Source organism: Antedon mediterranea, chromosome 4 (assembly GCF_964355755.1).
Source record: "Antedon mediterranea chromosome 4, ecAntMedi1.1, whole genome shotgun sequence".
NCBI classification, from domain to species: Eukaryota; Metazoa; Echinodermata; class Crinoidea; order Comatulida; family Antedonidae; genus Antedon; species Antedon mediterranea.
In genome coordinates, this window is record NC_092673.1 from 22,063,581 (window position 1) to 22,091,528 (window position 27,948).

The 27,948-nt window shown below is 32.6% G+C and overlaps 2 protein-coding genes across 3 annotated transcripts; both read right to left on the reverse strand.

Moving 5' to 3' along the window:
• Positions 1-690: 690 nt before the first annotated feature.
• On the reverse strand, positions 691-11,139 carry LOC140046921 (uncharacterized). 2 transcript variants are annotated; one of them, XM_072091680.1, is made up of 3 exons: positions 11,023-11,139; positions 9,084-9,354; positions 691-3,661 (listed from the first exon to the last, which is right to left on the reverse strand). In XM_072091680.1, the coding sequence occupies exons 2-3, from the start codon at positions 9,350-9,352 to the stop codon at positions 3,631-3,633; spliced, it is 300 nt and encodes a 99-aa protein (XP_071947781.1). In that variant the 5' UTR covers positions 9,353-9,354; positions 11,023-11,139; the 3' UTR covers positions 691-3,630. The 2 variants fall into 2 exon arrangements, with proteins under 2 accessions (XP_071947781.1, XP_071947780.1); XM_072091679.1 differs by lacking the exon at positions 691-3,661 and having other exon boundaries at positions 8,157-9,354.
• A 568-nt stretch (positions 11,140-11,707) lies between these two features.
• LOC140047696 (uncharacterized) lies at positions 11,708-27,883 on the reverse strand. Its single transcript, XM_072092734.1, has 12 exons — positions 27,766-27,883; positions 26,873-27,082; positions 26,261-26,438; positions 23,631-25,948; positions 23,150-23,297; positions 22,449-22,815; positions 22,181-22,344; positions 20,835-21,161; positions 18,019-18,104; positions 14,601-14,758; positions 13,715-13,966; positions 11,708-12,747 (listed from the first exon to the last, which is right to left on the reverse strand). The coding sequence occupies exons 1-12, from the start codon at positions 27,865-27,867 to the stop codon at positions 12,423-12,425; spliced, it is 4,635 nt and encodes a 1,544-aa protein (XP_071948835.1). The 5' UTR covers positions 27,868-27,883; the 3' UTR covers positions 11,708-12,422.
• Between the last annotated feature and the right edge of the window lie 65 nt (positions 27,884-27,948).

Genomic DNA, 27,948 nt, shown 5'->3' on the forward strand with positions numbered 1-27,948 from the left:
TAACATGCTTGTTTACCACATACCAGAATCATGGGTTTAAATCCTGGTTTCTTCAAGTTTGGAAAGATTTTATCATTTCCAAATTAGCATGACTAGCTATCCGCCTGAGCCACTCTTGTACTAGGCCGCTTCAGGATATCCACATTTTTTTTAGTCCGATTCAGCATGTTTCCACTTTTTCTTTCAAAACGACAGCTCCAATAGTTCACTTAATTTTCATTGCAATTGGTCATGGTTCCTTTGCATTTAGACCAGCCCAATTCATTCGTGTGGTGACACTAACAATTTTTTTGGGTGTGGGGGGGGGGGGGGGATGGTCTGTTGAGGGCTTAATTATTTTTGCCTAAAGGTAACCATCATGTGCTGATGATGAAAAGGATTGCTGCGTGTGCTCTGAGAGATCAAATTTAACAAGTATACATCCAATGAGTAAACTTGCTTATTTATAGAATCTATACAATGCATGCTGGAATTAAAATTCCTCCATTATGAAAGTTATTTGTTGAATGCGTCTACGTGTGCAGTTTAACTGTGTAGGCTAGATTACAGAATTTCTCAGACACACCTATCCTCAATCAGTTATTATCAAAACATCTTAATATCCCGTTGGCGTGCAGTAATATTGTCATTTCTGATAAGAACTATAGTAAACAGACAAATTTGAAAATAAATACGACTTTTGAACCAACATGAAATCATAATGTAGTATTTTATTAGATTGTTAACACACCAAAACACAATCATACATATATTTATGAGCACAAACTGTAAATCCAAATATCAGCACCAGAATATAATAGCCTTATATACTTGTTATACTGTAACCTTAACTTTATTCATTGTCCACTGAATATGATACATTATATAATATTACGACTTTTCTAGGATATTTCAAGGGCATTACAGAAGCAAAGTTAGATTAGAAATTATTTTGAAATAATGCTGACTCACTTTAAGAACAATCAATGACTTTCAAAGGATACAGAATACCTCAACCAGTTTATGGCGCTTTCAAAAATATTTTACCTACCGTACAGTAAACCTTCTCATTCACAAACCCTTCTCAATGATGCTACTGAAAAATTTTGTACAAAATCTATTTTTAATTTATGGTTTTGTGAAAAATCAGTCTCAGTTGCAAAGGTATTTTAAGTTAACAATACAATGATTTTTTATACTTCAATTACTGATAAATAATATAGGGTTTCCTTTTAATCTTCTCATTACTAACTACAGTATTTCACTGCTTTCAGACCAAGGGGTATGTAAATGGGAAGGGCGACAGTACTACTAATAATATTTCATTTTTAAATTTTACATTTAGTTGAGTGCTTAGTATACATTTTAAAAGGCCTATTAGAGATGCCAATAATGGCTTTACCAACCTGCTCACCACAATAAATTATTAAACTCATTATATACTGTACCATCAATTATTGCTAGCCAAATAGTCAATACTACTAAATACTCTTCCTCAATAATACTGCAGATTTATTAATATTTGCGGTTAAATTTAAAACTTATTCAATTATTAGTTTTCTTTTGTTTATAACTTAGTTTTCATACTAAAACTTTCATTTTCAAACTAAAACATAAAATGTAACAATAAAACCTCAATTTTATGACCAGTATCACTACGAATTAAAACTCATCTGAGTGAATTTTAGACACTGATACTAGACTGAGTGATTTCAGGTTTAAACCAGAAAAAAAAAATGGATAGTAGTATGAAAAAAAAAAGTATACACTTACATATATAATATACTCGATACACAAGCAGTATTATGTCTAGCAACAATACAATACTGTACAGTATTGAGCCTTTTGACAGCAACCTTCATCCCATGTGAGATACTGTTATATTGAAAGGTTATTTTAGCTGGTTACTGTAGGTTAATATTTATAGGAGTTACGTGCTGTGGTATAAGCCAGCTACAGTCAGCAGACACGATCTGCATCTTGTTTGTCGTTAGACATGACACTGCATGAGAATCGGCCTCTAATAATATTCACAATTGCACACTTCTAGGCACATCATGCCTTATTAAGTTATATTATATTTACCTAAAATCAAAATTGAGGTATTTACTTCTGCATAATTAAGTATTCATGTCTAAATTGATTCATAAAGAAATTGATTCATAATCATTAAGAAATTAATTCGCAACCTTAAAAAAATTATTTTTAGTTCTCTGTGTTACATTACATGATATTAGCACCATTGATTCATGCATATCAAACGAACGACTGTACCATCTTAACATGGACATGATATGAATACTATTTCAAGGTCAAAGGTTACTGAAATTTCTAAGCTGTTTGAAGCTACAGTATGCAACAACTGTTTAATGCTGTCAAATATCTTAATATGAGATACTATATAGAAGTCACTTCAATTAAAAACATTGAAAAAAAAAAATTGTTGAACTAAATTTATGAGAATACAAAATAAATTTACATCATAAATATTTACATTATTGCAGAAAATTCATAATGAAATGCTTCATAAACATAATTATATTAATACTACATAGTAGTTCTTACGTCGTTGCATAACGCATTCACCAATTTATTGATCATCTGACTGAATAATAAATAGAAAAAAAGATTTCACTCATGCATGGTTTTGAAATGAGTAAAATTATAAACTTTTAAATCATGTGGGATTACAATTTGTAGTTGATTTACAATCATTCTATTATTAACACCAATACAGGAAGTGTATTGTCGTGCTCAACCAAAAGGGAAATAATTGCTTTGAAAACAGCATACAAATTACCAACTTTAAAAAAATCTAAAATCCCAACAATAAATCAATGATTTAAAATGTAACCGTTTATTTCCTCGAATCTAAAAATATAAATAAGTGACTAATTTGGCTTCTTTTTCCTAACTGTAATACACATTATTCTGTCATTTTTTTTCTCAAATTATAAAACCTTTAAAATGATTAATTACGCTTGTTTAATAGTAATTGTTGACTGTTATAGCAAGTCATCTGACATGGCACTATCCCTATGCAGTAGATGTAACTTCATCATCATGTTGACAAGTTCCGTACCTTCCTTCCACTGCGCGGCTGGCAGTACGGTTCTAAACGCCTTGCGTGTTTGCGTAAAACTCCTCGTGTCAAATGCTTCAAGCTCTCTAACAATCTCCAATGGATTTGGAACATTCAGATATATTCTTTTAATGATTAACATTACATTCCTATGATTTTTTGTCCATCCTAATCGTAAGCGCAATTGTTTCCACTTTGCTTTTGCATTATTCAACGTAGTATCTTTCCCGTCTAGTCGCACACAGCGCTCAATGTGCGCCTCCATATCGTTAATAGTTCTTGGAAAGACATGCGGACGACAGATTTCTTTAGGAAGAACTTCGTTGAAGATGAAAGATTCGAGTCTGAACGCAGCTTGTCCCGCTAACATAGCCCATTTCTCGGCTTCTTTACGTTCATCTTCGTCAAGGTTATGCGACGATAACAATTTGATGCTGTCAATATCAATACTTGGTGGGCTCAGAGAGGTGTCGCTATTGTACGATACTGTATGTTCCTCCTTTGCGTGTGGTACGGGAAGGGAACTTGGTATTAACGTATTACCGTTCATAAGACCGAGAATGGTTGGTTCACCCAACATCATTGATCAAATTGCATTTCCTGAAATAGAAAAAAAAAATAAATTAAATATAAAAGTATGTCAAGCTGAAGATTTTGTATAAATTAATTTTCAGTAATTTGGCAATTTGGCATATTCTATGTTGCCGGTTAAATTAATGTTTGTTCAAAGAAAATTGTTCAGGTGATATGAATATTAATTGCATCTGCTGAATGGGGATAAATGACAAAACAAAATGTATACACTGTTAGTTGTTAAGTTAGTTAAATGCTGTGAATGAAAAATTCAATTTAATGTTTAATATCATATTGGGATCAAAAAACAATTAGCTAATTCTTTAATAGTGTGTCGTGTAAGAAAATCTTCTGTAATCTTAATACTGTACAGTAGGCCTACCATATTTTCTATAGAGACAACATTTTGAAATGACAGTTGACCGAAAGTAACTTTTCTTAATCTGAAACAAGATTATTCATGCATTTTAACCTAAAGAAAGAATACATACTAATTGACAAAGACTATCACATTGCAAATTCTGAGAAATATCAACTAATATCCTACTACAGCATATAAACAAGTACTAACTCGTTACCATGTTAACAGCATGTACAAAATAATCCATAAATCTAGTGAACAAGGACTATGGAGTATCAAAGGCTATGTTCAGACTGACATAGTTATGGTACACATACAGCACTGATATCAAAGGTCAAACTTCATAACATAAAAGTAAACAATTTACGTAGTGTTTTTGATACAGAAAAAATTATTTTTATTTTACTATCATTATATTAAATGTTTTTTGAGTGGGGGAAAGGGTGGAAAAAAAACCTGACACAAACTTTGTCAGCCTTGTGAGAAAACACCCATATCTATAATTTGTTGATGTGTCAATTTCTGCTTTTATCATGTACTGTACAACATTGTAATATTTTATAGTGAACTGATACAGCAATCTGAATACAATACTGTTTATTGACTTTCAAATATGATGGGATCATCAGACATTGTTTTTCTGTGCATCTAAATGGAATTCAATATATCATTAAAATTAGGCCTACTATTCTTTTATCTTTTTGTATTTTTATATGTTATAATTTTTCTTTACTTTTAAACTTGTAACTGGACCATTTTGGAGAGTAGTACTGCGTTACTGAAAATGCAATCCAGTCAAAAGAAAGAATAAATAAATAAATAATTAGTAACTTGCATGAATAAAGCTATATTTATACGCTCCTTTCTTTTCTTCTGTATCAATCAGAGTTAAATTGTGGCCCATCAGTTACGTTGCAGATTAGCTTTATACTTTATATAAAAAAAACATTCTGATATGTAATGTATGTAAGATCGCACCGTCCAGAAGAACGTGTGCCGCCGATTTAAAGGCGTATGTTCAATAAAGTTATATCTAGTGTTAAAAGCAGAGTTAACAATTGATGCATTGTTTCTTATCAAAGGATCTACAGAGGAATGACAGAAAGAGCATTTCCTGAAATATAGAAAGTCTTTTTGTTTGTTAAAAAAAATGGTAATAATACAGTGAAGATCTTCATCCTGTTGATATCCTGTAGATTCTTGTCAGTTAGTAGAATTCCACTCTAAATGTAATTGGCTATAGTATTCAACCGGACTTTTATGCCATAAGGGTCATGATGGCTACTGATAAGGGGGCCTGTTTATTAGTACAGAGAGTTCAGTGTCCCAGGGCAAGCACAAATTTTGCAATCACATAGCTAGTGGTTTTATTTGGCTTGCTCCGATCCTTCTACAAATTTTAATGCATTCGCTTGGCTAGTGTCATGTATTGAATAAATTATTACAGTCATTGCATGTTGAAATTTAGTATAAGGCAAACTAGATGGAGTTTTGATTTTGATAGTGTGGTATCCATTTTGTGTAAAATTTTATGGTTGTGCCATCAGTGGCGTAACAGCTAATGTATGAGCGCCCACTGGCTAACCCAGGGGCCACAGAGCTTATTATGGGGGGTCCTGAGCAGTGCTTTACGAGTTTAACCTATCCACAAAAATGTTGGGTGGTAACAGAGTTACACAAAATGAACCTTATGGAGACGCCATACTGTATGTTCAATTTCTGTAGTGTGAATCATATAAATGTATGTCTACACTATCAAACTAGTGACAAAAAAGTGTTACGATGTGCCCAAATATGGTGGCGATATGCCCAAATATAGTAGTGATATGACATCATCATTTCCATATATGGGCACATTTAGTAAATGACTGGACCTCCTTTTCAGGAATCAAGAGATTACTTTACTGTACATTTTGTAAATTTTGTGTAATAATTTAAAAGCCCATAGGAATTAAGTAAAGTTCACAAATTAGCCTATTTTATCTTAAAATGCAAGTGCCTTAATTTAATCAATTACCCTTGTCCTATAAATTGCTTATGAAAACAATTTTATATTTCTAATTTAATAAAGTAGATTATTCAGTAGATAAGCTGCATAATTAAATAATAGTAGTTCATTGCACACGTAACCAATACATTATTAAACTTTAAAAATGGGCATAACATTACAGTATTATCTGATCCTAAAATATGAATATGTATAATTTAGGTAATTTCATCGTAACCAGCTTCCAAATTTATCACTTTTGAGTGTGCCTATTATAAGGGGACAATATTCTGTCACAAAAACAACAAAAAAAGACCAAACCAAGGAATTAAAATATTATATTCATTTTTGTATTAATACAAAACTGGATATGATAATAATTGTACTTTGCTGGCTTGACAGTTTTCATTGGTGAAACGTTGGCTGCTAAAATTTTATTTCTCAATTTTTGGAGTCCAGATCAATTATTATTAGTGTTTATTTTTTGGGTCAATTTGTTGGGGCTTCATTGTAATCATGGAGGTATAAAAAAGACCTCCATTTTGTAATTAACATTGGATACTTTACTACTATCTAACTAGGGCCTACAGATAGGCTAATTTAGTAATATTACTGTATTCTAGTACTAGTAACCTAGAACAGAGGAACTAGCCTATCTAAGGCTAGGCTAGTAGTAGTAGTAGGCCGCTGCCTAATAGTAATATAAAATAAATTATATAATAAATAGGCTAGCCGATAGCTTACCGCCTAGCCCCTCCTCTCTAGCATTTTTAGTCATGTTTAATATCCTATACAGTACTGTATACATAATTAATTGTGTTAATTAAAGACCCCTTCCCTGCAATTTTTGACGTTTTTTGGAAAATAATACATATATATCACTTTAAAAACATTAAACCATGTCATTTCTTGTCTTAAATGTACGTTTTATGGTAAATTATGATAAAAAGTGAGAAACAATGCACTACCTAAGTAGCTCGCGGCGATCGACCTCTCGTGGACGGTCTTAGGCCTAGCCTAGCTAGGCTTAGTTTTGTAGGCCTAGCTGGTAAACATCGGTAACGTACGAACATCGTACGCGAGCTATATACCTAGCCTGACGTTGTATAGTTGCTGCATTAATTGTCTTTCTATTTTTGCCAGACTCCGTTGATACAAATTGGGGAAAACCCGGTATTTTCGCTGAAAAGTTAGGAGTCTTTCATTTGTTTTGGCCTCACGATCGATCGAAAAGTGGGCGAATTACAGGTGAAAAACAAAAATATCAATCCGCGCGCAATGCATTTTGGGATTTATAGCGGGCCGCTATAATTATTAGAATCGACTTATTTTTCACATTTTTAACCGTTTAAAGACGAAAAAAGTTATCGCAATAGGACCATATAGTATTATTTTTACATTAAATATAGTTTGTGATCTTAAATTATATCTAAAAAACGTAGGGAATGGGGCTTTAATGTTGTTCAATTAATTTAATAAAAAATATTTTAATTAAGTTACGCTCCATTCATATTCGTCTGGGCTTATTAAAGTTATTAATTTACACACATAAAATACCTAAAACAATATATTGTGTATTATACGCTAGGCCAAATTATTAATTTTTTCTTTGTCAGCACCGACCATCCTGGCCGCGACCAGATTGCTAGCCTAGAGAACCTCCGTCCAACCCGGTCCGTCGTTGGAGTGAACCCGTGCGTAGGCCTACTGTTTACTGGATACCTACCTACCAATTCAATTGACCGACGAATAAGCAGCGTGTTCTTGTGTTTGGTGACGTTCATATTCATGAAGTATCAGGCCTATTTAATAAATCCTTTCTTAGCCAAAATACACATCTTCTACGTCGTATTATTAGGAGACGAAGTAACTTAAAATCGGCACAGTTTGACGATGCCTAAAAAACACGCGGGTTTCCAGGATGTACTGTATGTGTGTTCACTTTGTGTTTACACTACACTACTATTATCACGTTCGCGCCTTTCTTGGCACTCATTCAAGAAAACGTCAAAAGAATAGTGAAGTGCGCAGCCGTAAGAATGATTAGTAATTTAGTAATGCGCATGTCCAACTGTGCATGTGAAGTAATTCGCTGTGCATGTGAACATCACACAATGAACACTTAACTTATTTTTTCATGTTTTTTATTGCATTATCACTCACTTATTGTCGCGTCGTATTCATAGTAGGCCCATATACACATTTTTTTGCCTTAAAAATAACTTAGCGCTAGTAAGTCAATGTCTGTCCGTAAATAAGTAGACGACTTCAGAGAAGAAAAATAACGCGAATCGAAAGCCTTTGTGAAGAGGCCTATTGTTTGTGAGAACATGCGGACCAATCAGAACTCATAATTATTTGGCGCGAATAATGCGCTAATGTAAACGAATTTTAAGCCTATACTTTTGTATATTATTTGCACAATAAATAAATAAATAAATAAATTAAGTTTAACAGGAAAATACGCATGTGTACAGTATAAATTCCTATTTCGCGTGTCAACCAGATGTGTCTAAAAGTGCGGGAAGAATTGCGAAATTACCTTTTTTCAATCAGACAATCCACTGGCGGCAACTCATTTCATGAGCTGTGAAATGTTTCTATTCGCAAAAAGTAGAAAAAAATAACAGTAGGCTACTAACTTTCGTCGCAGAAAAGAAATTTGAAAAATGAATAGGCAGGTAAAATCATTCTATTTCCCCCTCCACTTTTTGTTTGCAGTATCTTCAACATCCACATGATAAACAAGAAAAGTATCGAGGCTGCCGCTAATATTCTGCAGATGAATATGGAAGGAAAGTTAGGCCTATACTTTTAATTTAAAGTTTATTTATTTCTTTTCTACTAATAGCTCTAAATTGATCATAATGTTGATGACAGTATTCCCAGATTCCCAAAGTTTTTCTGGAAGTGAATTATGAAAAGCGATTCTTGCCTCTTCAGCACTTTTACCACTTTCCTTGTCCAATCGCATCATCACTTCCAATGGGTTTGATATATTTAGATAGGCTTTCTTAATTATGGCGAAGACGTTCTCTAAAGACGACTTCCATTCTAACTTTGTCTTAAGATTTCTCCATTTTTCACCAGCATGTTCTAACCTCATTTGGCTATCATTCTCCGGATAGTCGATCAAAGATTCCATATCGGATATTGTGCGCGGGAAGATGTGTGGTTTTATGAGATTTTCTGGCAGAACCTCTTGGAAGATCTTTGACTCGAGTTTGTAGACAGCTTGACCAGCAAGCATGGCCCATTTCTCCCTTTCACGTTTCTTGTTTTCTTCATCTGTTAGTTGAGTTCGGACATTTTTGCTCATTTCCACTCGAGAAGAAGTATCACTTGCCTCCTCTTCAGATGAACTTTCCATAGCTGTGTGGAGAATAATCATAAAAAGATCGGATAGGTTAATAGCATGACGTTATTCGGAGTGAGAAGGGATACATTTATTCACCTCCTACCGGTAATTAAGATACCTTTCTGACGTCAACAACGCGAAGAAGACTAATTTAGGCTACACATACAACAGCATGCTGCTGCTACAAGTTCAGTAGGCCTACATTTATAAGCCGACGGAGCAATACTTTATGCATTTGTTTATAAACGAAGAATTGATTAGGTCTGAACTAAATAATAAGGAAATGAAATGAAGAAAAAAAAAAATAATAATGTGCAACGGAATTAAAAAGACAAAAGGCTGAAAATATGTTTGATGACGTTGAGCGATGATTAAGTTGTGAAACTCTAAGCACAGAGGGGCACTTATTGTTCATGTTATTTTAAATTCAAGCCGCATTCCACTTTATGGTAGGCCTATCATTCTTTAAAAGCGGTAGGCCACTTTCGCGAAATAAATGCATAAATCATGTATTACATGATTACATTTATTATAAAAGTCGGACGATTGTTATATAAAATGTATGGAATTTAGATTGGGTTCAAACTTAGATGGTAGAACTGTTAAATTGCAGTTTCGTTGATTACACGAACATTTTCAAGTGTCTACGGTAACAATGACTTTTATTTTATTCCCCCGGAAGAACCCACCCGATTCTGTAGCTGTTAGTACACTCAACGTGGAAGACTGTGAAGAACCTGTTGTCTTGACGAACTAGAAACGTCTCAAAGTTTTGTGATGGTTACACAAGGGGTTCAAGCGGGAGTTCAAGTTCAAGTCATTGTTTCGGTAAAGTATTGCGCACGATATTAAACTAATGGAATTATTATACCGAACAATGACTTATTAATTATATCAAAATAATTATTATTAATAAAAGACAAACGACTGTTGGTTTTTATGAGTCATTTGTACCTCCTACGTCTAAATCATGAGTCAATTATCGGCGAAATATTAAATGATTCGCATAGGCATACTTTTCAATAATTACCTCCACCCAAAACTCGATGGTGAGACTGGAGTACTGAACTAAACGTAATAACAATTTTGTCCGGATGTAATGTTATGAGCCACCATACAGATCTCTATGGGGCCACAAAAAAGCCCACAAAACTGCATATAATTCTAATTAACTTTCTATGCGTGACATTGTAAGATAGGATGAGATCTATCTAAACGAATAAAAAAGAAAAAATTAAAAACCCTTTCATAACATTAGCATTATGTTATGGTAAGATAAGTCGTAAAGTGTTAACATAAATCTTCCCAATAATAAAATGAACCATAAATTACTGGCTTTGGGCTGTTTAATAGAGACCTTAATGTATTATAGGCCTATTGTTTTGGTTATATAAACGTGGCATAGCCAATCCAACACATTTTAGTCTAGGCTATCAGAAAGTTTTTGTTGGGCCCCATAGAGCGTTCGTAATTGAGAAGTTTGTCCTTATAATTTCAATGAAGAAATAAGAATCGATTCTTCATGAACCTACTTGTTACAACTTTTTTGTTAGTTAAGAAAGATTGGATTACGTTGCCAAACAAAACGACTTTTGAAAAGAATACTGTCTCTTTAGAAAAGCATGTCGCATAGGCTTAGTACAATGGATTATCGATCACTACATTGTTTGTACTTTACTTACCAATGAGTATTTAGATCATCTTAGAATAAATAATAAGAAAAACATGATGCGGACCTTTTCTTCTTCAGAGAAAAGAACCGCATTATTTTTGTGTACCGTTGCTATGTTACAATTATAAACACTCGGATCTCCTGGGCAGCACTTGCCAACGGAAGTAAACGCGCCAAATTGTGCGTGTCTAGACGCTTTTCCGGAAATGCGTGCGCGTTGATTATGTGATACGCGAATACGCATCTGATAAAGATATTTTTTCAATGTTTTCTTGTGCAATTCTACGTCAGTGGCCCTGTAATATGTGTTAATTTACGATACAGTAATTTTTTATTACTTTTATTGTTTTTGAATGGTCTTGAAAAATATTTATTATAAAATTAATAATTTGAATTGATAATTCCAGGACAATTTAAATATAAATAGATAATCTTTATTTATTCAAAATGGGCTCTTTTTATTATCAAAATTAAAGTGTTTTTTAATGAAATTACAAAAAACTATTCTACTATATAAACATAGCTATTCTATGCACAATGAATGTAAATAGTATAGAGGCTACAATTTATTTTTACAATATATATACTGTAGTATATTCTGAGATGGTCCCATAATCATACACTAACATAATAAGTTATTTAAACATTTTACTGTATATACATATTATACTTAATATGTATATATAATTCCTTTAGGTGGGTTATAGTTTATTTTTAAAAAAACACAATAAAAATGTCATTGAGTAAATAGCTGAGAGTGATTGAATAATATGTACTGTTATTAATGTGTATTAATCACCAGTAATGATAATAATAATAATCAATATCCTGAATCATACCAATTTCTGTCATCAAATGCTATATGTATTTGCTTGTTTATTCTGATTCTATCTAAACCATGTTTTCAATCATCATTTCATTATTCTAACGGTGTAACAAGATGAACTTGAAATAGGTAATTCAATAGTCTTTAAATAGCAGCCTGCTTCTCATTTACTTACTACCTACTACTTATAATAGAATATAATCACATACTTAATTATAATCTTACCACATAATTTAGGCTAAATTCAGAAACAAGTAATTAGATTTGGTAAATCCACTGTTAATGCTATTTGCTCTATCTTTTATACACAGGCGCCCCTGGGACTATGCTTGGTCAAGTACATATAATGTTACGAGGTTAAAGATGAAAATAGAACATTTCATCTTTGACCAAATGAAATCATTTGTGTATCATGGCATGAAGATAAAACATTCATTATTTGTATAATATGACCGAGTATACACACCTTAATGAGAGGCTAGGGCAAGGCCTAAACCATTCGAGAAAGCAGTATTTTTTATGTTTTTGAGGACAACATCTTTACGGGAAGTGGGTTGGTAATAATTACAAGTGATTGCCTTTGATCACCTATTTTGTACATAAGGCAGAAACAGCCTTTTAACCGCTTCCTCTTCTCTAATCTTTACATCATCAAGCCGGCTGTTGAACACAAAGTGAGCGTAATCTCTACGTTGTTGTATAGCCTGTACACTTAGCGTTATCTCAGAGTTGACAGGAACCCGTTCACACGACGGTGTACGCCCAGGCAACACTTTGATGACTTGTTGTTTTTCCTTAGGTGTGCAGTTGGACATCAGTGACTCATTAGCTTGTGGTTGAATACATGTATTATGTAATTTGTTAACTTCGTAAGTCTGCCTATTGAATGTTGCATACGTATTGGTCAAACTATTACAAAATTATTGAAATTATGATTATAATAAATTATGATAAATAATATATTCTATTATTTTTATTATAAAAAGATTACAAGGCTACAAATTCGAATAAAATAAAAGATGGGTAACTTTAAATAATGAGGCAGGACTTCAAAGAAGCATTTAATGTTAATTTTTAAGCATGAACATGTGTTCTGATTCTTTAATAACCACAACTTTAGAAATCAGACTATAAATCACCTACTGTATAATCAGATTATTTACATAGATGTTACACCCGAATAACAAGCACCTAACACTATCTTATCTGTATATATTTTAGTCTTCATATATTACAACCATGCATTTCAATAAGTCAACAACTGAAAATCAATATTTATAATACCCTGATAGTGCTATGTTGTTAGACTTAAGGCTATCTTTGTGAATAAACCAGTTTACCCTTGATATCTTGTAAGTGTCATGTATAGAATATTTGTTTAGAAGTTACATACTAGTTGCATCATAAAGGTCATATAAAAACAGTACAATGTCAATAATTAGGTGGAAATATTACAACTTTATTTTATTAGTACAACTGTACAATTATCATGATATACTGTTTGTCACATACGTCACATAATAGGATCAACGTTCACGAAAGAAAATGAGCAACAGTTGGTTCGAAATCACAACAATTATAAGATTCCACTTTAGTAATTTCAGCAAAACCACGGAGGTATAGTTATTATACCTCTATGGCCAAACAAATCTTTAACTATATTATCATATTTTATGAAATTTGTTATATGTGACAAGCAAGACAAATTTTGAGCCAGAGTGCTTGACGAAATAAAATAATTGAATTGAAGACCAAAAAAAAAGGTAATTGAACACTGTTGTTGCCGAGTAACAAGGGATGTCACATGGTATTGTGATGTCAGCACCGTGATACTCTATCCTTAAAATATACTACTGTATATAAACCTTAATCTTACCTTTTTGCCAAATCAACCTTTGTTTTAGTTTCTTCTTGAGTTATTCTTTGGCTCCACCATGGTGTAGAGAACGTCATCTTATTACCTGGAAAAACTACCGGGTTCAGTGATGGTAATCTGTTTTTCTTTGGAGGGGGAACAGGTTTCGGGGGTGGTAAGCCTATGTATTTAGGGTCCAATCGGTTAAGTAAGGCACTTCCTTTCTTTCCTAAGATGGCACAGATACATTTCATGGAAGCTGTTAGCAGTGATCTGGAAAAAAAAAATTAATGTTTCAACTTTACAAAATATTTAAACCTTTCAATTTTAGTATCAACATCAGTATATGATCATATTCAATAACATTTTTTATGTGCCTGTTTTTGAATAAATGTTTAATTGATTTTACTAAATGAAAATTGTTGTTGATAAAATGATTTTTATGAAATAAAACTGTAAAGACTGAAAAAAAAAAAAATTTAAGAACTAATACAGTTGTGTTGTTAAGTTTATTAGTTTTAGCCTTTTATTGGATGGGAAATTTTACCACAGAAACTTTACATACTTTACCTTAGATCATTGTTCACACCGTAAAATTAGCCACTGGCCTTGATTAATTTAAGCAAAGGAATTGTAGCCAGCGTATTGGACTTTTTTTTTGTCAATTAAGTCAGTCGGACTTCGTTAATTTGACCAAATTAAGTCCAATTCGATCAAAGCTTAGATTAATTAATGCGTCGGCAGACATTAGGGAGCTTTTGCAGGAGCATGTAAATGTTAACTTTAAAGGATGACATCAACATTCTACTCATTTGCATAACAGCGTAGTTCAGTCATGAGTTGTGCAACGCATGTGTCGTGCACATAACATACGCCACTCACATTTTTTTAAATACTGTCAACTCACTTGTTTTTAAAATTATTCTTAAATAGGATAAGTCTTCCAACTTCTTGTAGGCCTATTGACAAAAGGAACGTTCTTGTGACGTGATTTGTCCAAAGCATGCTGACTAGATGATCAGACTTCTTCAGTTGAAGTTCAGGGGCATGTTTCATCAAACATAACTGCAATTAGCAAAAAAAAAGAATACTGAGATGTTATTAAACTACACCTAGTCTAGGTCCTGAGGTAAAGGTGTCCGATGATTCGTCAATCATTTTGAGTGCTAGGTATTGAAATTCATGGTGCGCCACTTCCGTCATAATTTGTTCAATGTAACCAAGCTAGGCTCAGTAGAAACAGAACATAACAATCTTATTTGTTATATTAAAATGATCATTTTGTAAAATTAAAATTTGGTATATTAATATTAAGATTTGTTTGATGCTATTTCAGCTGTGGTCCGCAATGATCAAATATGTGGCAATTCTATAATAGATAACCAATATCAAAGTAAACAAATTGCTGATAATTCACTGAGGGTGTATGACAGGAAGATTTACACATATGAGATATGAATTGTAGACAGAACCAGTTTGTTCAATCCTCTATCAAATTTTGCTCAATAAGACTGATATTTAACACTATAGTTCGGATGACAAACATATGGATATTTAAGCTAAATATGGCGCCTTTTCCACAGTCCAAATGTTGCAATATTGGTATTGTAATAGATTATACAGATGATAAACATATGGATAATTTATAAAGTGTAAAGTAAATAAAGCAATGTGTAGCTTATATACGATTGTCAGTTTACTGGTTTAAAAAGAAATGTTATACAATTATAATTTATTCATGGCGGAATTATTTCCTAATGATTTATTCAACTTCTGTTGAAAAAATCTACACATTTCATAATGACAATGATGGGTGAAGCCAAGTTTAACAAGGGGTTCTGTTTCTTTTATCTGTTTTTAGGTCATTTTAATATTCATTTTTTTCTTTTCATTTTATGCATGACATAACAATTTTTACGACTTAAAAGTAGTAAAATAAAACATATGACATATAAACAGATATAAAGTGTCACTCCACACTGAATATTATTCAAGCGTTCTTCATTCTTTTTAGCATGTTATCTGTCATGGATCAGGAGGGTGCTATAGAAATATTGTTTTTTAAGTTGGAATAGCATAAAAAACACACATAATTTGAATTACTAATCTTATACTGCACTTATAATGCGCAATTAAATCTTATTTCTATATTTAACATGACAGGTAGTGTTATTAGCATGCTTTGGTTTTGTGTTACATGCTTTGAAGATCGGACGGCCTGGCCAGGTCTTTGAGAAAAGGGTTTGATGCATTTTAATTAGGAATTGTTTGCTGGAAATATTAGCAGGCTTATCATGATTACCATCAGTAATAATCACAGTCTGACATTTAGTATTAAATTATGTGAAGAACAAGTACTATACATTATTCCGTAGACAATTTCAAGTTTTATTTCATTTTAAAGTGAATAGATTCTTTCTAAGAATAGGCTGATAAAGTATATGACATCAAAAGTAATATGGGATGAATATAAATTGTAAATCACATTTTAATTTTTGTTAAATTAAATATAACCAAAGAATATATATCACAAGAATGAGTATTCCGCGATTTTTGCATGAGAAATTTGTAACAGAGAGCTCCAGTGAGTGATGCCCGCCCTCATAAGGGCGGATGTATACATACTAAATAAGACTTGATTTAATAGATATTATACATGTCACATTAAATAGAATTATGATAATAGTTTTTGCAATTGTAAACTATTTTATAATACATATTTATTAACAAACTAGTGTACATTCACTTTTACAGACAATTTTTTACTAACATGCTAAGTTAGTTCACAAAAAAGGCCTAACACAGCAATACCAAAATCAACGAATCGTTACTCAGCACGGCCGATTCTTTACCATTGCCGTGTACTACTACTCTACGCCCGGTAAATTAAGTATTGTTTTTATGATATAAATTAGTATAAAATACATGTTATTAATAGGACAAAATGTTAAATGTCATTAACATTTATTTGTTTTACCAGAAACAAGTTAAATATAGGAATATTATTAAACTATCCTTCGTGAAAACGCGTAAACAGCAACACGCCCGGTCACGCTATCGTAGCGCCCGGTTGATAAAGCAAACTGTTTATACGGCAGTTTTTATTAAATAAATTGCATAAAACGAACAATTAAATATCCAAATAGTATTGTATACATCCCAGATACATCCATACTTATGGCGGCGCCCTACCACATGGACAATATTACTGTTACAGGGAAAATCGCGGATTACTCATTCTTGTGATATATATTCTTTGATATAACCTAAATGACAATACAGTAATTAAAACATTTAAATTTAGTACATATTTGTTAATAACATAACAAGATAAAAAAAAATATTGGTGGGTGGGGGAGGACTTAAACTTAGTTGATATGGCCTAGTTTTCTTCTTTGTACTATCCTCACACAGATTTTGTAGACTACATACACATGATTTTCATCATACAGCAAGACCACCAAATGGAATGCAAGATACTTCTTAATTATGACGGTAAAAGCAATGTAAATTGGATATGTTTATATACACGAGACAGAGACAGCTAAAAGCCAGGTTCAATAATATATCATATCACTGAATATATTAAATTATCCAAACAAACATAAATTGCTGTATTTTAAATGTCGTTTCTATATATTGTAATTTACCTCCGCCAAGGAGGTATACATGTAGTCTGTTTGTTAGCAAGATTACTCAAAAGGATATTGCAAGAACTTTACCAAAATGAAAATACAGATAGATATGTGGTCGAGGACCCCTCCATTAAATTTTGGAGGCAAGACCAGGGTCCCAATTCTGGACCACTTTTTAGTATTATTATCAGACCGGCTAGTGTTAAAAGGTAGGACAGAATTACTTAAAGTATAAGTAAACTGAAATTGTATTTATAGTTTTGCGATTTGTAATTTTAAAGCATAATTTGATTTAATGTACAAGTTTTTTGATACGAGTAGTTTTAAAAAACCTATTCCTTTTCGTTTGTGTTTGCCGTTGCTGTTCTGTTGTTAGTCAACTGAAGCTATTGTTAGTTGAAAGGCAATGATTACATAATCATTACACCAAACACGAATACATGAAATTAGCCTAATCAAATACAGCATTAAGAAAAATAAAAAAGATATATATTTTTTAATTCCGGTGAAATCTTTTAAAGGAGATATTTACAGTAGGCGGAGGTTCTAGTTTTGATATATTATATTCAGTGTTTATATAAAAATACATTTGTATATGTATTCTAACCTAGATACCAAAAGAATGTGATTATATTTTTTAGTACGAACTACATTACTTACTTTGTCGCAATTATTATTTTTTAAACTTACCAAATCAAGCAGAGATGACAGATGGTTTATTTCGCTATCAAGAACTCGGGCCAGTGAATGAGCACATTCTGCACTCGCACAAACATCTAAAACATGCCAGAAACAAAATATAAAACCATAATATTCACAATATAATTTTCCTAATTATGAATTTAAGCAAGCAGTGAATTTAGATGATGGTTAAATATATTGTACATTAAATGAACATTAAAATAAATAAAAAATGTGAACACAACTTGAGAATTGTGGGGCATATGGTAAAAATTTCGAATAAAAAATAACGAAAAATTAATATTTTGTATTAAAATTTATTGTAAGTACATTGTAAATTAAATGAAAATTAAAATGAAATAAAAATGTGAAAACACACATCAAGAATTGTGGGGCATATGGTAACAATTTAGACTAAAAATAAAGAAAAATATTAGTTATGTGAATAAAAATCTAAAACAATCTACAGTATTGGAGAACAAAAGAACAGATAAATGTGTTAGTACTCCACAATATTTGCAACATTAAGAGATATGAGTTGAAAGCATAAACAAATTTTGATTACATTTTCATTGCCTTTCAAAAATCCTGAAATCCACAAATAGTTGGACATTAAATTGATAAATTACATAAAATATGTAGAGTTATAACATAGAGATATTATAGTGAACATAATATCTCTACGGGTTATAATAAATCAATACCTTATGATTCTCAGAAAAAGTCAAAATAAGATTTAAAGGTATTATAAATTGATTAAACTGTATTTATACACTAACTATAATTAAAGTATATAAACATGCAATAGAAGTGAAAATTTGTTAGTAATAAATTACAAATTCCTTCTCCACTTTAATGTTTTTCAATTAACTGTTGATAATTGGTACAAGATCAGAGTCGTTAACCTTTTCAAGAAGCAAGATGCAAATCCTATGATATGCCAACGACAGATGAGACTAGGACGTGTCATAATAAAAACAGAATGATGGCAAGTAACGAGAATGACAACTGGACCAATGACAAGCATTTGCCAACTTATTAAATTAAGATAACAAAATCTTACATTAAATATGTAAGTTTAAAAGTAATTGTCTTTAATGAGGGTTTAATGTCATGACACGGTCAGTTTATATTAAAATAATTACATGTATAAAAACAACATGATCATGTAAGGAGTATACAGGTGAAAATCTCAAGTAACACCAGAGCACTGTACCATTTTGGAAGAGAGGGAAATATAGAGGGCTAAAAAGCTGATGTGGATATGACACAAATATAAACTAGAAAGACACTCCGAGAGTGCATACCTCCGCCTACTGTAAAATTCTCCTACATAAGATTTCTCCGGTAAAAAAGAAATATATATATATATTTGTGTGTGTCTTAATGCCGTTTCTGATTTGGGCTAATTTAAATACAAGCATGTGTATGCGAGTTTGGTGTAATGGTTATGTAACAAGCTTTTCAACAACAATAGCTTCAGTTGACTAACAATAGAACAGCAACGCGAAAATCAAACAGTGAGTTTGAAAAGAAATAGGTTTTTTGAAACTACTCGCATCAAAAAACGTGCACATTAAATAAAATTATGTTTTAAAATTACAAATCAGAAATTATAAGTCTTGCCTCTTACAAAAATTAAGTTTTTTAGACAACTAGTTTTCGAGAAAATGTAATTACAGTTTACTTGTTACTTTAATACTGCTCGCCGGCTTTTGAAAAATGTTGTCCTATCTTTTAACACTAGCAGGTCTGAAAAGTATATTAAAAGTGGTCCAGAATTGGGACCGTGGTCCGAAATGGTCCCAAAATGTAATGGAATGGTCCTTGACCACATATCTATCTGTACATTCAATTTGGTAAAGACCTTGTAATTACTTTTTGAGTAATCCTGCTAACAAACAAACAGACAAACACACGCGATCGATTACATATACCTCCTTGGCGGAGGTAAATAATAATAAATATAAATAAGTGGATAATATTATTTTTTAAATGTGTATGAATAGGTTGGAGAAGCTACAACAAAAGGCCACCCGATTCATTTCTGAACCAAGGGGTACAGAGTATGTATGTAAACTAAACATACTTGATCTTACGTTAGCTTATAGAAGAAAGAGAGCGTCTCTGATCCAAGTATTTAAAATACTGAAAGGATTGCATAAATTGGACATTGAAACCTTTTTAATATGTCAACTATCCATTACACTAGAGGTCATTCTTTCAAACTATCAAAGCTGCCGGTCAAAACTAAATGGGGATCAAATCATTTTGGAGCAAGGGTAGTTAACAATTAGAACGCTTTGCCAAGAGTTGTTGTAGAGTCAAAGTCATTGAATCAGTTTAAGTCTAATTTGAAAGAACACTGGAAAAACCACCACCAGAAGTTTCAGCCATATGTAAGAGATTTGTAATTCCAGAGAGGCGAATAAGCAATTTGCTTTAGCCTTAATTTCAAGGTAATTCAAGGTAATAATTCAAGAGTAAAATTTATTTTTTACATTTTGAATATGTATGGTTCTCAGAAACATTGATAATTCCTCGGATAAATGCAATGCAAGGTAATGTAAGCAAACAACAATATCTTAGTCAGAGAGCGAACAGCAAAATATCACTGAACATATTCTCGGCTTGAATATGCGCAAACCATCAAAATGACCTCATATGGCATCATTAATAGTGGACTTTAAAAAATGAATCAAAAAATGTTACTATAATGTCACTAATGATAATAATCAAATATAGGGTAGGTATCCAAAGCCATTATTCTACAAAATTATTTGCATTATGCCGTCTATCTTTAAACATAATTTATTTACAGTTACCTATCAGTGCTTCTGTAGCTTGTAGCACAGGGCCCAGAAGTTCAGAGTGATCCCATTGTGGCCAAATCACATAAGGCTCACTGGTACTGGCACCTCTGGCTTGAAAGTGGAAGCCAACCAGATGTAACAGAGGAATGGCAGCAGGAGCTTCAATGGCACATTGTGGCAGTAAACAGACAGGGAGAGTAGGAGATGATTGTGTAAAGAGATGCTGCCATTCCTTAAGTAAATCTTGTACAGCAACTATGGCATTTGGATGCTTCTGGTGATGCATGAGAAGTTTTGATAGATGGCCCTTCATCTCTGTCAACTGATTTTGTTTTACTCCTGTCAAGTAGTAAAGTAAGTTAAGTAAAGACTGATTATTAATGACATTTGCTTTCTGCCTAATCTAAAGAAAATACAAGCATATTTTATACTGATGCATTTAAAATGTAGCTCAGCTTTTAATAACATAAATATGTTTTATCCAACTTACAAAGTAATAATTGATAATACTATATTGATAATTATTATAAATAATTTAGTCATTTAGTATTATGTTTAATTTATAAATTGAGGAAAACTTATTCACATTCAAAATGAAAAGCTGAATTAGTTAGACAATAATTTTCTACATAATTGCACGACGTTCAGCATTTTTCCTAAATAAGTACATTCATAATGACATATAGATTATATAGATTATACATGGTAATAATCAAATATTTGTATTTACATATTTGATTTAAATTTGCTGCATAAACAAACAAAAACCAGATAGTGTTTTGATATAATATATTCAAGAGGATTCTGTAGGTTGATAATAGGGAGTATGCCTAGTTTTGGTGTTTAACTAACTACGTGACCGCATGCTGCTTGCTTGTTTTTTAAATTAATTCCAGATTGACATAAGACATGCAAAATCTACACCTGTTACACTGAATCACAGAGGATGTTGATTTATTCAGAAATTGGAGCACATCAGTTCATTAAAGATACATTGCAAGAGTTGGAATCTAAGGATCGTCAGCAATTCTAGAAACCTTCAGAAGAGGGAGCTATTTACAAATTTAGCTTCATCAAAGTGGTCTTTTTTTTAGGGGGGGGGGGGGGGGAAGTTGTTTAAAGCTTTTTCTCATAAATTTGTTGTCAATGAGATGATTGGATTTTGAAAACTCAACATTTACTAGAAAGTTATACAAACTATATAAAATTTACAGTTTCAGTTTTCTATTTTTACATGCATTTATCCCATTTTGTACATTTTTCTTAGTAGGCCTAGTAGATGAATATGTCAGGAATTTATTGCAAAGATTTGTATCCAAAATCACTTTTCAACTAAAAATACAACACAAATGTATTACCTGGTGTTTTGTAGTTAAGTGTATCTGTGGGCAAACTACTCAGAATTTGACCTTCGACCCTGTTTAGTTGTTGATCCAACATGTCTTTTTTTATGGCACTAAGATTAACGTACTGATCAATCCCAATTAAGACAAATGGAGACCAGAAAACATGATCTTTAAATCTGAAATTGAAATTAAAAATTACCGTATTTATATTTGATTAAATGTGAAAGCTGAAGAAACTGAGTGTATTTAAAAAAGTGAGAAAAAAAATGAAAATGTATACCTTTCATCTTTTTTAATTGACATTTTTGCATACGCAACAGCTTTAGACAGATAGCTTCCATTCTGCAATGCTGAGTAAAAATGATACCAAAACTTTTGTAACACAGCATCAGGAGTTGCCCATAGCAACAAAAGAAAGCACTTAGCACCGGCAGCAAGAAAAGCACATGGTAGTGAAAGATCAACATTTCGGTGGTGGTTTCCATAACACCCGCTAATCACAACCAATTGTGCTCTGAGATCGAGGGCTGAAATGTCATCTGTACTCAGCTGGTACGACTCTTCTGGATAAACTCCATCTGCACTAGAGAAGCTAGTCTCATCGCAAGCACAGGCTAGAACTCCTTTCTTCCAACAACCGGGTAGAGCTGTAAAATGATCATTAAACTGATATTTTAACTAATGAAAGCTTTCCAAATACATTTTAAATATAAGAAGATATTTTATGATGGAAAATGTAAAGGATTCAACAGTGAAGACTGTTATATTGCTGGAAAAAAATCAACAATATTGATTATTTAAGTGAATTCTCTAGCAGCAACTCTTGCCTGGGTAGCAGATGATAAACATGAGAGAAAAACAAATATGCTATTATCAATGCGATCAATGTGGGTAAATTAAAGTGTAAATTCAATACATCATGCTGTTTTGAGAATATAAAAATGTCTTCAATCATTTTAATACAGTTAAACCAAGTCTTACCCAGGTGTATAAGTGTAGCATTAGGGATCTCCTTGATCGTCATTTGTTTTGAAGCATATTTTGCAACAATGGCCTCTGTTCCCAGATATTCTGCCACATCATGGCATTCTCTGTGCGCTGTTTGGTACTCCGAAGGTGGCACCCAATCCTTAAATTCATATTTGAAATAATTATTTGCTATTACATCGGATATTTATATTTTAGAGCTCAAAATGAAATGACTATAAATTTACCTAAAAATATGCTAAAATTTGTCCTGGTGCCTTCTTAACTACAATAAAAATAGATTGGATATTTCATAGCCATTAGTCTTGACTATTTAACTTTCTATTGACTATGGATAGTTCTATTCATATGTATGGTAGAGTATTATTAGTAAAATATTAATGGAAATAGAAAATGTAATTATTAACATAATGTAATTATTAACATATTGTAATTAGAAATACTCTTTTCGATAACTTTCAGGAATTGCTAATACCTTTCCATTTAGCCTTGCTTTATCCGGAAGATGAGGACTGCCTATGACCACCGACAAATTTGCACCACATGTCTGCTGATATTCCTCAATGGTGTTAGTTCCTACCGATGGAACCTCTTTTCCACACCATGTGGAGGTGATAAGAGTGCTTGATTTCTCTGTATTTTGTTGTAGTTTTCTTAATTCGAATTGGCAAACTTCATCTTTTTCTACTTTTACTACATCGAAGTGATTTCTACCAAAACTAACATACTTCGGATTGTTGCACTTCTGTTGAGACATCTTTGGAGCAACATTGACAGTTTCAGAAAAAGGAGCAAACGGACGATCTTTGGGTGGCACAACTACACTCAAACTGTCGTCAAGATATATTGGATCTGAAGAAGTATTCCTGGAATCTGTTGATTCTAGACATGATTGTTCTTTAGCTGCTTTTAGCAGGATGTTCTTGCTGAGGTATTCTAAAACTTTTAGACTTGGCGCCATTGTTAAACGATATATTTCACCAATACAAACACCATTCACATCTTCTAAAGAATCAAAAGGTACTTGGAACAAGTTCTTGTCCGGAATGATTGTCAATTTGTGACATTTTTTTATCTCGGACAACACTGGAAACACCAGCAAGTCATACAATATTCTTGTTGGCTTTTCTTTTTCCATGAACTTACTATCCTCTGGAGTTTTTTGCATCATACCATCATCTGTTGTGTTTCTTGTTGACCGTCGATTATAATTCTTCTGAAGAAAATGAGTCTCTGAATCTTCAAGCGGTAGAGCTCTGTATTCTACCTCATACATCTGACTTCGTAGGCTTGGAAGAGTATGCAAGTTATCAAGAGCTTTATCTAGTTGATTCCATATGACTGAATCTGTCAATTCGATACGTTCTGTTCTTACACATCCTTTACCAGGTTTCAACACAAATATGATAATGAAATCATTAGTCATTGTATAAAAGAGCACAGTGGAATCCTGCATATCTAGGATCTTATTCACTTGTTTTGTGGTTGGTAATGAAGAATTTTTCTTTACTTTTTGCTTAACATAAGCATCAAACATCTGTGACTTTTCCATTTCAGCAAACACCAATGCATCATCTGGCCGAGATAGCTTTTGCAACACAATTTGCAAAAGATCAAATGCCATTAGTCGTGTATTTTGAATGGAATCTGGAATGGCTATGCAGTCAGTATTATACATTTTTAAGAGAACTGTATTGTCAAAAATGCAAGTTTCCAGTAATACTTTTGCTCTCTTAAAGTCTTTGTGATCTTCAGTTTTGACAAGTATGCTGGCTATTTGACATCTGCACATGTTTTGTAACAATCTACTTTCAATCTTGTCTGCTAAATTTAATGATTGTTCATAGAAGTGGAGGGCATGTTGAAAATTACAATAGGATTTGTGAAGATCTCCTATCCGCAGTAATGCTCTAACTTCTGTTTCAAACTCATCAAGTCTACGAGACATACGAAGATAACTTTGGAAATGTTTTAATGCTTTTTCAAATTCACTTGTATTATCTGATATTTCACCAAGATGAAGAAAGGCACTAGCTTGTGATTCATAATCTTTAAGTTTCTCTGAGATGCGACACTGTTGCTCCAAGTATGATTCTGCTAATTTGTGATTGTGTAATGTTTTGTAAACAACTCCAATAAATCCATAGGCAGTTGCCATTCCAGCACGGTCATGAAGTTTCTTACATGTTGCCATGTAAGCTTCGTAATGATTTAATGCCAATGTGTAGGCCCGAGTTTTAAAATATAAATTAGCAACTAGGAGATGCGCTTTCTGCAATCTGACACTATCACTTTCACAAAGTGCAAGATTTAACATAGCTTTTGCATGAATCAAAGCTTGTCTATGTTCACCAAGACCAGAATATGCTGCACAAACTGTCTCATAAATATTCATAACATTACTGCTTTTATGCAAATCCAATTCTAAAACTGAATCCCTAACACCTTCCAAGTCTTCAATGGCTGCTAGCAATTTTACAAAATTTACCAAAAACTCTTGAATGTAACCATTATTGTAGTAAATCTGTCCCAATGTGTAATAACATGCTGCTTCAAATTCGGGATTCTTTTCCTGGAGGCACAACACCAGACATTTTTGGAGATACTCTACAGCCAGGAGCGAATTCTTAAGATATTCATAACTTTGGCCAATGTAATAGAGTGAGAGTAACTTATTCTGAACATCTTGTGATCTATTGTTAGCCACAAGCAAGACATCAATACTGACACTGTACTCATTTGATTTTTGTAAATGTCGACCAACTAAGAGAAGCTGTTCAGTAACACTCATTTCTGTATTAACGACAAAAAGATAAATATAGTTCACTGTAGCTGGCTCACCATTCCCTAATTTGTGGAAAATACAATGCAAAACATAATGGTAAGTTCAGAACTTTGTTTTATAATGCTTAAGTCTTATTCCACCATCCCCTATTTAAAAAATCTTTAATCAGTCACTAAATTCATCAAATGACATTTATAAATGTTTATAAATCAAAATATAATAATTTATTTTCTGTATTAGACAATTATTAATCCTTTAAAATAAAATAGAAATATTTACATAACAAATTGATACAATAAAAAAAACTGTAAATGGATTACCATCAATATTTGACAGGGCATCCTCTGAAAGTGTGCATATGTTTGACGCCACCACCAAGATGTTGTCAGCTAGCTGTTGTTCATGCTCTTGATCTAGTTGAAGCGCCTTTAAGAATGACCGGATGGCTCTTCCAGAATCGTCAAGATGATCGTAACTGATTCCTTGTAAATAATATGCCTGTTGATGTATACAATGATAGCAGAATTTTAAATATAATTTGATTACAACACAAATCTTAACATCTCATCCGAAAGACGACGTGTTCCAACCAGCCAGTTGGAACACATGGATAGTGATCATAGGGTTCAAACCATTGTGGACCAAAGGAAACCTATGGTCTTTCACGGTTCAGCGCACAACACAGTGACTACCAGTTTAGTCGACTATGCCAAATGCTGCTTGATGGGTGTGTAAACTTAACTTAAATTTTGTACTGTTTAAAAGAAGTAAAACTTATTTTTTTCTATGCATTTCTGATTATTTATTTTATAAATCTATAGTTTAATTTCAAGATTTATTTTATGTGAAAGGTTTTACACTTACAGCATGATCCAAAACTTACACTTTTACTCCTCTCCTTACATTTCGTTATAATAAGAAAGACTACCTACCTGTGGTACATTAGGATTTATCTTAATTATATGATCAGCATCTTTCTTTGCTAGACCGTACTGGTTTGTCTCCATGTAAGCTGCTGCCCTACACATCAAGATCTGTGTGTTGTCATCCTCAATCTCAAGAGCTTCACTGTAGCAACTGATGGCCTTCTTATACTTTGCCTTCTTGAAGGCTCTGTTCCCTTGCTTCAGCAGTCGACGCACCTACAGTATACCATAATATAAGTTGATAATTGAACAATAAACTTAAACAAATAAAACAAAGATGTTCAGGAAAGTAGCTAGCGAAGGGGGTGAATGTCGAAAAGTGGATGTGAACAATAAAACAATATAGTAAAGTACATATAAGGTACCCAGAGGTTTCTTGGATAGGTGTACAGTATGTTGAAATCAAGCTGTGGTATCCTTAAGCTCAGTCTACACTATCTTTTTTTTTAGTTCAACAAAAAAAGTGTGCCCAAATATGGTAGTAGTATCATATGACGTCATCGTGTCATATATGGGCACATCACATATTTTTGTGACATAAAGTTTGATAGTGTTGACAGGGCTTTAGGATGAGTAGGAGGTGGGTGTACTCTCTCCATGCTAGGTTTCTATCAAAATCTCTATATAAAGAAAACATTTAGTATGGATTTTGTTGTGAAATTATAGACTGAGAATGAAAAACAAACAGCAGCTGGTAATACAGTTCTACAACTAAAGCCATGTACACTATCAAACTAGTTTGACAAAAATAGTGTAATGTGCCTAAATATGGTAGTGATATGCCCACATATGGTAGTGATAATAATGACATCATTATGTCCAAATATTGGCACATTTTTGTCACATAAAGTTTGATTGTGTAGACAGAACTTTAGCATATAAGTTGAAGGCCTACATACACTCTCTATCTCCTCAGTTTCGCTGATGGGTTCGCTATGTTCAGCTAAGCTGTGCATGCTTAGCACGCTAACCGATGGCCTGTAATCCCCGTCACTGAACATAATGATATCCTGTTAATAAACCTCTTTTGTTTGTTTAATCCTATAAAGTAAAACATAACAAATTAGTTTTATCAAAACTTT

What these genes read in the sequence shown, in the direction of transcription:
- LOC140046921 (XM_072091679.1), bottom strand. Translation starts at nt 9,352, where the DNA reads ATGGAAAGTTCATCTGAAGAGGAGGCAAGTGATACTTCTTCTCGAGTG.
- LOC140047696 (XM_072092734.1), bottom strand. Translation starts at nt 27,867, where the DNA reads ATGTTCAGTGACGGGGATTACAGGCCATCGGTTAGCGTGCTAAGCATG. An exon ending in TCAATTAAAAAAGATGAAAG is followed by an intron (nt 22,345 to 22,448) that starts GTATACATTTTC and finishes TTTCAATTTCAG; the next exon opens with ATTTAAAGATCATGTTTTCT. An exon ending in AAGGTTGATTTGGCAAAAAG is followed by an intron (nt 12,748 to 13,714) that starts GTAAGATTAAGG and finishes ATTTTGTAATAG; the next exon opens with TTTGACCAATACGTATGCAA.